Here is a 13,558-nt window from a genome sequence, read left to right on the forward strand (position 1 = left end):
GGTCGTAATATAGACTTTTTGCAACTCATGATCCACTACTCACTGAGTCACATGTTCTATCTGCATAACTTGAGGTTATAGAAGAGGTGGGTTGCTTATTCTTTGAAAGAGACTGGAGTTGGATAGTTGAAAAATTGGATAATTGAGATATTGCTGACCACAAATAAGCGGGATCCCAGACAGACAGACACACCTAACACAATACCTCCATTTTTGATGGACGTTAGACAAACGCAACAAAACATCTTGGCTCAGAACTAAAAGCCAACGAACAGATACAAATAACAGCGAAGTTTCATCACTTGCCCTCGAGAATTCACGCCCCCTTTACAATTTGTCAAAAAATGGACATGTACACTGAATATTTTGCTCGGTTTTCTATGATCATCTGATAACTTTCCATTGTGAAGTGTGATCATTAACATATCAATTAGGAGTTTTCGTCTAAAAGCTGGTAAAATGCTCGTCTAGTCAGTGCATGATCATGAGTAACTGTTACCTTGCATTCTCATAACCTAGATGTCTAACCTACATCTATATATGTACGTGTAACTTGCCAAACAGTCTGACTACGCGTTATTTTCTAAAACGGTCACATTTTACAGCCAGACATTTTACAGAAATATTTTGCCGCCAACCCCTTAACGTAGAATTCACAATTCCTTTTATTGAAAACGTATGTTATATCATATGATCAATATTTTTGCGTATCAATTAAAAGCATGAGCGGCGACATACATCACAAACTCGTCCATTTCGATATGAAAGGAAACAACTGTAGCTAATTGTAAATCGCAAAAAAAATATCCTATAGTATTAAAAGATATAGAAAAAAGAATATCTTTAATTTGTTATAATACTTTCAACAAGAAGGTTATACATCCGGGCTGTTTGTCTGTGTATATGTCTGTCTGTGCGTCTATCTGACCTATCTGTTAGTTTGTTTGATTGGTAACAGCAAAACCGCCATAAACTTGGCGGATGGATATTAGCAATACAAATGTTAATTGGATTGATATTGGAAAAATCAGTCGGAAGAAATTATCATCCTTTCTTTTCAACATAAATCAAGCAATTATCAGCATCATATTATGTGTGTAATCAATGAGGAAAAGCTAAATTAGTCTTCCTTGCTTACATGTACTTTGATTCATACTTTGGACAAGGAACTCCCTCCTTGCTTTGGACAACTCGTGTGCGAGTATTTGGGTTGTGGAATTGATATATATTAGTTTATGCAACTATAGGACTATATATATCCAACCAAGGAGGAACTTTTGTAATACACCATTTGGTGACGGTTTGACGTCTCTGAACTCTTAACTGTACATATTTGTCCATTTCAATACAGTATCAACTTTTTTTCAAAGATGCCAAATAAGGGTAGAGTGATGTCACGTGATTCAAGATGGCGGCGCCCAGCGAAAAGTTTTCGGTTTGCTGAACGCCCAACGTCAAGTTTGTAACTTTCTGTCCATAAAAACCGTTTTGCTGTTATGAAGTAGACACGAGGCACTGTCGAGAACGTAGTGACGTTTTGGCTACCAGTTCTATTTTGTTTCCTTAACCCCTGAATCTTTTCACAAGGTTTGTTCGTCCCGGATGAAGTGGGGAGGGGGGCGGTGGTACTATACGGCCCCTGAAGCGCGGAATTTGATTTTAGTACAAGTTTGTCAGGATAATTTGAGAGAGAATGGGAGAGAGAGACCTAGACAAGTAGGAATTCTATCGATATATTTTTTCAAGGCAGGTACAGCTAGCCTAACAATTTGTGTTCTTCCTTGAACATATCACACAAATAAGGTCTGTGCTCTGAATCACATGCAAAAATTTATGTAGCTGTCTCGATGGTTAGCAGGCAGGCTTTTAGCCAGGCACTATAGCTAGACGCACTGAAGACACATTTACACTTGGGAGCATATCCTCTGCAAGTATGAAATTCTGATAGACCAGGGATGCCAAATTATAGGTCACTCATGTACACACAGTCTTCTAAGAGTGACCTCTCTGACTTAATTTTGCCCCTCAGGATATACTGTAAATGTATTTAAGTTCGCGGGGATTTAATTTCGCGGTAGCGGGAAAAATGACTTTTCGCGGTGGATTTAAGTTCGCGGTTATAACACCATAGACTGCAATCTACAGTAATATCATAATAGAAAAATGTTCGCGGTGGTTTTAAATTCGCGGTGAAGTGGTCACCGCGAAAACCGCGAACATTAATCCACCGCGAACATTTCTGCATATTTATACCTCAGGATGCACTATTTTTCTCTCAAACCCTGAACCAAGGAAGGTCGATGCCCCCTGACCCCCCTACAATACTGATGTCTGTAGCATTGGCCGCTAATTTGTGAATCTGTGTCACTAGGAAATTTGGACTCCCTGTAATAAATAGAATCCCAGCCAAAAGCTTGTTAATAGCAGGTAAAAGTAGCGGCGTAATGTATTATGCAGCAAATGGCAGGATAAAGCTGGAGGGGCTGGTTGATTGTGAATGTTTTTGAAATTAAGAATACTGTAAACAGCCACCACTGCAGTAGTTTGTTAGGCTAGACTGTGTAAAGGTAAATGCATTTGCTTGCAAATGTCAGCATCTCTAGAAGAATTGAATTATTTTCTTGTTCTATTTTCAGAACCGATGTACTTTGAACACAAGACCACTGCACCTGAAATTGGTTCAAAGTCAAAATGGTTTATACCCAGGAAATAGCCGTACTCCACTCAGCATTCGTTCTAGCTGAGCAGCAAAGTCCGACCCCTCTTCATGACCTTGACAGACCCAGCGCCAAGGTCACGGCTTCACAACTCCTGTCAGCCTGTGAAGAAATCGTGAGCGGACTCGAAACCAACCACAAGCAGTTCCAACAAGAGCACTGGAGTTACAAGTTAACTGCAATCCTGCTGGAGAAGGTCTTGGATGGACAGCAAGCCAAACAAGGCAGCTATTTGTACCCCATTTGTTCCATCTTACCGAGAATTTCTAAAGCTTTGTTTTTCGAACTCCTCAAAGCTCTGAAGTGGGGGAAGTGGCTTTCACAGGTGAGTGCTTTCCTTTGTAGTATGCTGTTTTAAAATCTAAGATAGAAAAAGAAATAATTAGATAAATGATTAGAATTAGGAATTACCATATTTTCTGGAATAAAGAACATGTACATACAAAAATGAACTTTTAAAATATGCACTGTTCCATATACATATGTATTTACAGTCCCATAGATTTGTGCGAGACTTGTCCCAAATCAGGGGTTCGTATTTTGATTGGGGAAATACTGTAAATGCAGTAATGTTCGCAGTGTTTTTATGTTTGCGGTTTTCGTGAGGCCGCTTCACCGCAAACTCAAAACCACGGCAAACATTTTTACATGACAGTATGTGACTACAATGTTTGCCGCTACATGAATACTCCATTTTTCTGCTTCCGTTAAATTATTAATTCCCCGCAAACTTAAATGCACTTTTACTGTACTGTAATAAATTAATAAGTCAATTGACTTACTGTACTGTAGTACGTCAATAGTATTTTTACTACTATGATCAGTTTTTGCCATAATCATTGAATATTTTCAAAGTCATACTAGCAAATTATTTTTACCCCCTCCCCTGTTTTATATTGGTTCAACTTTAAACTAGAAGCAAGATATGTACCAATGACAGTTGAATTTGTATCTAAAGATGTATATATGGTTTATTGTCATTAAATGGTGCAAATTGTCACCTTTTGACACTCTAAATATGCATGAGAATGTAGCTTCGGTTGATTGTCAATGTTCTAATTTTGTGATTTTGCCTTTCTTACAGTGTCTGATGCAAATACCAACTTTAGTGGCCACCTCTCTCCTAAAGGACCTATCTACACATGTACAGCTGGGTCCTGATGACTCAGACTCATCTCTTCTGGCATCCATCTGTCAATCATTGTTAACACCATCAATTCTAGACCAATCACCATCCACCCAGCAAGGTGTCCACCAATCAGAAGAGACCATTTCACCTGAGAGGGAGCAAACAGAAGCAGTGTTGATTACAACATTATTCCAAGAACTACACAGTCTCATACCCTTATTTGGTAAAGAAGAACAGAGGCTGAAACTTGTTTCATCATGCCTCCTGTATGTATGTAAAAAACTGAAGAAAAAGAAACCCACAGAACTTAGTATTTGCAATGGGAACATTACACGACAAATACCCTCCAAGTGTGAACAACTGAGAAAGACTCTTCCCACAGATATGCAGTTTCTAACCGATAGAAAGAATCTAAAAAAGTTGGCCACAAGAATAGACAAGATGCAAGCAAAAGACTTGCAAACAGATTGCGCTAAAGATATTGATGGAGTAACCAATACAGGATCCTGTGTGCCATTGTTGGTAGAGTTTTTGCACAAAGTTTTAACCAAGCATCACTGGCTGGACAATCTGGACTTAGGCATCGCTGATTCAGAGCTTGCACAAGTGGCCATCATGCAATCAACGGTCGATTGTTTGCTTTCTATTTGCGAACGAGACACCAAGGACTCAAGAACAACAGGACTGTACACCTTTGTTAGAGAGGTATGTGCCGTGCTGCAACTATGTGCTGGGAGGTGGAAGAAAAGCATGCCCTTGGACACTACCTTGGAAACAGTTGCCACGGCAATAAGGGATGAAAAGGGTGGAATCCAAATCCAAACTGCTGTTCAGAAAATGAATGAGAAGCTGGATGGATACGAAGGTAATTGATATGATCAAGGACATTATGTTGAAAAAATATAACGTCCTTGGGCTAGGGGTTATTAGTGACCCTACCTCTGGACCAAGTGGTTGGGAGTTTGAACCCCAAATGTTGTACTGGAAAAGGTTATGAGTTCTTAGCTCAGGACGTTTAGCTGTGGTCCAACATTCATCGCAAAACAGGCCAAAGTAAAGAGCTAAGAATCATTTTCTTGATACAATACAAAGTGTGATCATTACCCTTTAAGTCTTGCCAAGAAAGAAGATACACAAGTCAATTTTTTTGGTATAACTATGAAGATTAAATCCTTTTATGAATGTCTACCAAAGTTCAAATAATTATTTTGCAAGGTGACACCCATTAGCTTAAGTGGATATTGAGCTGCGACTTGAGGTGTGCAAGTTAATTTGCTCCTCTGAAAATCCGATACCCACTTCTTTCTACCATTGAAATACGAAGGGAATCCTCAAACATTTTGAATGTTTCAAAACTTTTACAGTTTAACATTTTGTAGATTTCATGGCACGAGGAACACGACCCACAGAGCTCTGATCACAATTCACCCTTATTTTATTGCCACTTAATATGTACTGATTGGAAAGAATTGACCACAATGATGTGAAATTTACTGGTAGTGGATATTGATAAAAGGCTTCATTCAAAGGAGTGCACAAATGTAAATGAAGGATATTATTATCATTAAGGACATTTTCATACTAATATAGATGTACTTATGCCCCAAAGTTGAGTTGTGTTCCTTATTGGGTGAGGCTGAGAACTTAAGTATGGACCACCCACCATATGACCTGTCCTTCCTAATCATAACATTACCAGGGGATGATTACATGTAGCTCTTCTATGAACTTTTTTATGGTTCAATATCATTTTCAAAATCATTTTCTGCCAAAAGATAAATATCACAAGCTAACATGATTGATATTCATGTGTTTATTCATTTCATATTTCAGACTGCCTTGACTGGATGCTGAACAACAGTGAGGAGTTATACAAGGATCCAAGGTAAGATTTAAAAAAAATCACTCAATGATATGAATAAGATCCATGCATGCACACACCAATTTCAGTTTAAAAAAGTTTTTAATCAGCCTCTACATGAGGAAATATATGCCTTAAAGTATATAAAATTATTTCAGAAACCATAAACTAAAGTCTCAGAATGCCAAAGTCAAAGAAAATGTGAACAAAAATGAATCCATTGTTCAGTATACCATACTCTGTGTGTGTGATCATTTGTTCAACCTTCCTGACCACTTTAAGTTTTCAAGTATGAAGGCAACTGTTTTTGCCAAACTATCTTAGTTTTACTCACATGCTCACATCAGTTTTGCTGTTCCCAGAGAATGGTATCCATATTATCAAAATATCATGGCCAACAAGCTATTTGAAATACTAGTACTATGTACTTGATAAAGTTATGTAATCATTATGATATAAATGTACAATGTACGTCTTCGACATCGATAAATGTTTTGGAAACATAATAGATACATTTACCACAATATAGCTACAATTTGAAAGTTCAAAATGATGCATGCTATTAAGCTATGATGCATGCTACTAAGTAGTTTTAACAATTCTTTACGATAAAGTTTCAGTTAAAAATGTTTATACCATTGCAGAAAAAGACTGATAGAAGTTACATAAATTCGAATGTCCTCTGCAGGTAGCATCAGGAATTGCATTTCAGACTGAATTTTTGTGAGTTTAACACAAAATAAAAAAGTGAAGAATGATTATGTTCAACATTAATTTTTACTGTATTTCACAAATCTGTTACCGTTGCTTCTTGCCCCTTTTTCAGGTGGATAGAGGCCTTGGAGAGAAACGTAGACATCTTGGGAACTTCCAGGTAAATTTTGAAGACAATTTGCAGACATCAACTTGATCCAGATGTGCAAACATACGTGACTGTACATTTGTAGCTTTGATCATTACGCACATGAAAAATACAATTTCATTAACAGTGATATGTATACCAAAGTGCCATAGATCTATCTATTTTCTCTGAGAAAAAAAATATTATCATGGGCAATAAAACTCCATATTGTCCCAAAAATCATATTAAGAATTCTTCCATACCCAGATAAGCTACAGATAACAGTTTTCCCCTAATTCATAATTAAGAATTCAAAACAATAGAAGTTTAGCCAACGTGGAAACCTTTAAGTACTTTTTTTCATGAAAAATTAAATCATTTGCTTGCCGCAGCGTTAACAGTGCAAGTAAAAATGTTACTTGTTACCACATATGGTGCAAGAGAAAAGCTATACATTTTTTCCATGTGAATTTCTAAGAACCTGTATGATAGAGGCCCATATGGCCTTGAATTATTGTTATTGATTTTTGTCACTTTGTGCCTCCAATAGGATTGTTCTATCCATAGCAGAAATCATCCATACATTGAGAGTAAAACATCCACAAGATGCAGTGGTGCCAGAGGTTCTAAGGAGACTCAGAAAGGTAATTAAGAAGTCAATTCTGTCTGTGTTTGTACCCTATGTACATTTGTATTGGAGGCACCTGTTACAGTGAAGACTCTTGATTACTCTATCAAACACAACTTGAACATAGATCTGACCATTGAACACATATTCATGAGAAGTGTTACATATTCAGGATAGACATGGTTAGATAAGTCAGTGACAGTTTTTACTCCCACACTACCGAAAGTGGCCGTTCTGTTTGTAGCACCCTTGCCCTTGCGCCAGTGTTACTACAATGTATTACTGTTATGCAACTTTAGCTCTATCACTAAATCAAAATTACTGCAAAAATACTCATTTTGTACTTACTACAACTTAAATCCCCGCAAACTCGTTTTTAGGAATCAAAGCAATTAATAAATTAATGTAATGGGGGCTGTCCAATTTTCAAATGCCTTACATGTATATTACAGTATGGTTACTAGCACTGTGACTTTTTAGCCTATGTTAAGTCTTCCATTTATAGGTGAATACTAAGTGCCAGGTGACAGGCAGGGAAGCAAGCAAAGGAGCAAGCAGAGCTAGAATAGGGTACATACAATCAAAAACATTGCATGAATACTTCATTTTTGGATTTTGCATCTGCGGTACTCGCAGGTGCTGACAGCTGCATACACCCAGCTGCCCTTGAGGTCCCAGGATGCAGTTCTGCGGCAGGTGCTGACGGCGTACAGACCAGGTCTGCTGTGCTCCGGACCGTTCCAGGAAGGGATAGACGATGACGTCATCACGGCGTTCAACAGGATGGTACTGTCAGGGGAGGGTCAGGATGGGGTGGAGGTGAGATGCTAGTTTAACATTCTTAAGGTAGCATAACACAGTATTTATGGGCAACCCCCATTGTTCATAGTAGTTTGGGCACAAAATCGTGAATTGCAGTTCTTGAAATAGCCATCAAAATTTTTCTGTGCATGTTAGCAAATTCAAAAATGTGGTAAAATATAGAGGAATATATCACTATCAGTTTTGAGGCTGTATGACTATAGTTATGATGTTTGTTCGGTAGGGTAGAATTTCGCGAATGAATTCTGTTCCCACTTCTTCCCAATGTCGGCTGCAGTATGGTGACCTTCGCTGGGGGTCCAAAAAAAAAATTAAAAGTGGCTTTTAAACTAATCATAGGAGAACAAGCAGACAAACTTTAGCTCATTTTTACATATTTTATAGATTCTACTTTGTACTTCAACATATTCAATTAGAACTTGTACGTCAAACCGCCTCACTTTAGGGTCCTTAACAATGTAAATCCCTATAGGCAAAAAACTGTGTTCTGCTACATTCAATGCTGAGATAGCTTGTGTTGCACCATTTTATATTCCATATTAGGTTTCAGTGGTGGGCAAAACATACACATGTACAAGTAAGACTAAAAAGAAAACAGAACACACAAGGCGTCAAAAGACAACATTGATGTAATTTGTTGATCACTCTGTCAAATTGCTGGGCCACAGTTCTGCAGCCATATGCATTGTACTCCAGCTTGATTGAGAAACCCGCTATAGGTTGTAAAGTTGCTGACTTTTTAATGATCAGAGATTGAAATACTTTTTTTTGCTACATGCAAAATTGCAAGTTGGCAAAAATTTTACGTGCAATTTGAAAAATTTACATGGAAAATACGACTAGGCGGCAATCGCAACGAGGATCGCTAGCTTGAATCGGCGAATTTTGATTACATCTAGTGAAGTTACCGGAGAAAATTACCCGCAAAAACAAGGAAGGAAAAAGACAGAGGTCCATATGTTGTTCTGTCTAAGAGAAGGGTGTCTAATTCCTGAGAGTATTTTTTATGGCCAGGTATTTTCAACATGCAAGATTGCAAGTTCAGAATATTTTTACGTGCAAGTCGTAAAAATTATGTACAAATTGCAAGTTAGGTATGTGTATTTCGAACCCTGATGATGTATGGCTATGTTTTGGGCAGGTATTCAGCACCATGTGTGGAGTGGCCCTACAGGCACCCCTGCTGTTGGCAACATTCTTTTCAACAAAGACTACAATTTCAATATCCTTAAGGCTGTCTGCAAGTAATAATTAATATTTTTGGTATTTTGATATTCCAATAGACACCATCTTAACCTTGGTGATATGAAAAACAGTTTATTGGAAACATTCTTGGCAACAAAGACTACAATTTTAATATCCTTAAGGCTTTCTGCAAGTAATAATTAATATTTTTGGTATTTTGATATTCCAATAGACACCATCTTAACCTTGGTGATATGAACAACAGTTTATTGGAAACATTCTTGGCAACAAAGACTACAATTTTAATATCCTTAAGGCTTTCTGCATGTCATAATTAATATTTTTGGTATTTTGATATTCTAATAGACACCATCTTAACCTTGGTGATATGAACAACAGTTTATTGGAAACATTCTTGGCAACAAAGACTACAATTTTAATATCCTTAAGGCTTTCTGCAAGTAATAATTAATATTTTTGGTATTTTGATATTCCAATAGACACCATCTTAACCTTGGTGATATGAACAACAGTTTATTGGAAACATTCTTGGCAACAAAGACTACAATTTTAATATCCTTAAGGCTTTCTGCATGTCATAATTAATATTTTTGGTATTTTGATATTCCAATAGACACCATCTTAACCTTGGTGATATGAACAACAGTTTATTGGAAACATTCTTGGCAACAAAGACTACAATTTTAATATCCTTAAGGCTTTCTGCATGTCATAATTAATATTTTTGGTATTTTGATATTCCAATAGACACCATCTTAACCTTGGTGATATGAACAACAGTTTATTGGAAACATTCTTGGCAACAAAGACTACAATTTTAATATCCTTAAGGCTTTCTGCATGTCATAATTAATATTTTTGGTATTTTGATATTGTAAGACATCATCTTAACCTTGGTGATATCAACAACAGTTTATTGACATCATGCTTTGCAGCAAAGACTAAAATTTTAATATCTTTAATGCTTTCAGCATGTTATAACTTTTGGTATTTTCATATTCCTATAGACAAATTATCTTGGTGATATCAACAAGAGTTATAACATTCTTTCCAACACCCCCCCCCCCCCCAATTAGATATGCTTTGCTTGGCTCTAAAAAAGACTTTCTTATAAAAACCCACAGTCTTTCTGCTGTTGTTCTCTTTCAAATTCCAACTTTCAATTCAGCCTCTGACTTGAAGTATTTTACATTACTTACACTTATGCTTGTGCATCTGTCCTTGGTGCTGAATGACATCCAATTCAAATGTACAAAGTTGTTAGTCTTGCAATTTCTCAATCAAAATGATTTGAATGAACAACATAAACAGTGTATTACTATTAGCAACATTCTTTGCATCAAATGATCTCACTTTTATTTTTAATATCTCTTGCTACACATAATTTTTTTTGTAATTCTAATTAAATATGCATTGCTTAGATCTGAAAAAGACTTTCTTATAAAAAGCCAAAGACAGTAAACTGACAGACTCTCTGTTGTTGTTTTCCCTCCAAGTTTCTGGTTTGAAGCTGGTGTACCTCTCCTTGGTGCTGAATGACATTCAGTCAAAATTCAAAATGTACAAAGTTGATAGTCCCGCAATCAAAATGATCAGGCAGGTCATTGTAACCCTTTAAATTATTGTAGCCTAAGGCCACACCAATTCAATTTCTTGGTTCACGGATTTTTTCATAAAAAATATGGAGCGAGAGGGCGAAATAAAAATAAAAATTGTAAAATGGTTGGGGTAAAGGTAAGGTCCAATCCAAAACATATAGGATAAAAAGTTTTAGCTTGAAAAAGTACAAAAACACTATTACTGTACAGTAACAGCACCTGTACCCACACATTAAGGAGCTTATAATATAAAGGCCAATTTGCTACACCAGAAAGTTGGTGAATTGTTTCATTAATGGTGAAAATTTGCTGAGTGGTAATTTTTATTTTCATTTTTTTTTCCAAAAAATAGGAGCGAGCGAATCCGTGAACCAAGAAATTAAATTGGTGTGGCCTAATATACTGTAAATGCATTTAAGTTCGCGGGGATTTAATTTCGCGATAGCGGGAAAAGGGACTTTTCGCAGTGGATTTAAGTTCGCGGTAACACCACAGACTGCAGTCTAATACCATACTAGAAAAATGTTCGCGGTGGTTTTAAGTTTGCGGTAAAATGGTCACCGCAAAACCACGAACATTTCTGCACTTACAGTATTATGTAATAAGTGTCAAGATTCCATTAAATTTATGTTCCATGAAAACATTGGCAGAATCTCTCATACGATTATATTAAAAAATTTCATGCATTATATTTTGATTGACAGCTGTTGCAGGTGTTGCCTGCCTTGTGCACCTGGCGACCAGACCCAGACTCCTCTACCCTACTCTGTACCACCCTGCACGATGCCGCAGGTGACCTCCATCCCAACACTCGAGAAGAAAACAACTTTGTCAACTTTGTGGAGAACCTGCTTCGGGTACCGTACATCTTTAAATGTTTGCTGTGAAATATTTGAAAATTTTATTTTGCCGCTGCATAATTATTACTGCAGCTGTACTGTAGATTAGTGTTGCAACTCTAAACTTAAAATACAGAGGAAAGTACCTACTTTTTCCCTCTACTTCTCTACAACCTCTTGGTCTCGAGCCGAACATGCCGCCACTGCGCCACGCGGCCCCACTCTAGTAGTACCGATAACAAAAAATGGACCTGATAAAAATCAGCGGACCGGATTTGAGACCGAGTAGAAATTGACCAGATTACATGTGTATATCGACAAGGGTTTGCACATTTTGGTTCAAGAATATAACAAGAGTACATGTACTTTTAGTTATTTTTACACAGTTTTTTCCACTTAGGTTACAGTCAAACTTATGTACAGAGTTTGCACGAAGATAGGATTTTAAAACACCAATGGGAGTTGGATACGCCGCCAAATAGATTCCTTAGATAAAACAAAAACTATTGTAGAAAATTGGACCATCGTTTTGAGCATCACCCATCACAAGTTTTCACAAACAATAAGGTCCAGGTTCAGGTTCAGACCAGGATCCTGAACTGTACCTGTACCTGAATGTTCTCTACTTGTGACTGTACAACATCTTCCTTACAGCCGTACAAGCCGCCGTTTGATTTGACTTGCCCGTTCCTCTACACACCGCTCCTGTCGGCACCAGACTTCGCGCCCCTCGCAGTATTCCCGTACATCTACCAACACTACGGTCAGGAGCAACATGTTCCCCCCACAACTGCACTGAAGCTACTACAAGTTGTCTTACAGGACCAAGGTAAGTTTTCATCAATGAAGGGTAAACATCCAGGTAGCCCGACAGTGTTATTGGGTTTTGGGATGGGCAGACTACTCTCTCTTTGCAGCCAGGGGCTGAAATTGCGTGGAGTTAATATGTTAACAGACGGGCTTGGAGACAACTCTCCATCTTCATGGCTACCTTGTCCCCCTAATAACCTGGAGGTAAAGGGACTAGGTAGCTACGTAGGTAGGTAACAATATGCAGGGGTGAATAGTAAGGGTCTGTAATGCAAATAATATACATGTATACTGTATATATACAGTCACTGTGCCTATTGTGACTCCATTGCCCACCCAAAAAAAGGGCTAGAGTCGGCAGTGTTTTGTAGGGTAGGTCGCCGATGGGGTAACCCAACAAATTTTTTTCCTAGTTCCGAGCACAGACCACAGCCTGCTAGGTATTCGAACCAAGAAGCTTTATCGTCTTAGTTAACCCTAATATCATGAGGCCACCTTACACTGAAATTGGTGCTTTATAGAGGGGAACGCATAACCTACTAGTACCGCATTCAAGGCAAAGACTCACACAGAATACCAAATCGGATATAGATTATTAATTTTCCTTTGTTCATTGTACAACATTTTTTTCAGTTTACAGATATTTTGCAACCTGCAGCATATATTTGCCCATTTGGAAACTGCTTGGACCATGTACAGTATTGTCTAAAACATTTTTTTGTTTGGTAATGAACAAAATTGATGTCATTCACATAATCAAATCAACACGGCCCACACTCTTCCTGGTAACACTGGTGCCTGGTGGCGGTCTGCTTCTAGATCACTACATAATCAAGAGCTCTTCAGACCGTTCCTCTTTTGGAACTTTCTGTTGTAAATAAGTCCTCATGAGGTATTACTGTGGGAATCAATTAGCTCACAGTCATGAGGTGCTGAAAAAATCCCACAAACAGCTGTATTGAAAGAAGGTAATTACATCTTGCAATTATAAAATGATAGCTGACTCCATCTTCAAAGGTCTCTAGGTGTCTTTAGTAATTTTGTTTTAATAAATGTTTTAGAGGCTCTAGCTTATTATTAAACACTGTTTATGAAGACTGTAAGTTT

At 37.5% G+C, this 13,558-nt stretch overlaps 1 protein-coding gene across 1 annotated transcript in view; it reads left to right on the forward strand.

Moving 5' to 3' along the window:
• The first annotated feature begins 1,347 nt into the window (after positions 1-1,347).
• Positions 1,348-13,558, forward strand: part of LOC118421208 (gem-associated protein 4-like) — a 34,353-nt gene continuing 22,142 nt past the window's right edge. Inside the window, exons 1-10 of the mRNA XM_035828370.1 lie at positions 1,348-1,458; positions 2,637-3,042; positions 3,802-4,711; positions 5,680-5,731; positions 6,534-6,581; positions 7,099-7,192; positions 7,813-7,995; positions 9,140-9,187; positions 11,507-11,659; positions 12,296-12,470. Coding sequence (XP_035684263.1) covers positions 2,692-3,042; positions 3,802-4,711; positions 5,680-5,731; positions 6,534-6,581; positions 7,099-7,192; positions 7,813-7,995; positions 9,140-9,187; positions 11,507-11,659; positions 12,296-12,470 — 2,014 coding nt within the window. The 5' untranslated portion in view covers positions 1,348-1,458; positions 2,637-2,691. The remainder of the gene's footprint in view (positions 1,459-2,636; positions 3,043-3,801; positions 4,712-5,679; positions 5,732-6,533; positions 6,582-7,098; positions 7,193-7,812; positions 7,996-9,139; positions 9,188-11,506; positions 11,660-12,295; positions 12,471-13,558) is intronic.

This window comes from Branchiostoma floridae, chromosome 8 (assembly GCF_000003815.2).
Source record: "Branchiostoma floridae strain S238N-H82 chromosome 8, Bfl_VNyyK, whole genome shotgun sequence".
In the NCBI taxonomy this organism is placed as follows: Eukaryota; Metazoa; Chordata; class Leptocardii; order Amphioxiformes; family Branchiostomatidae; genus Branchiostoma; species Branchiostoma floridae.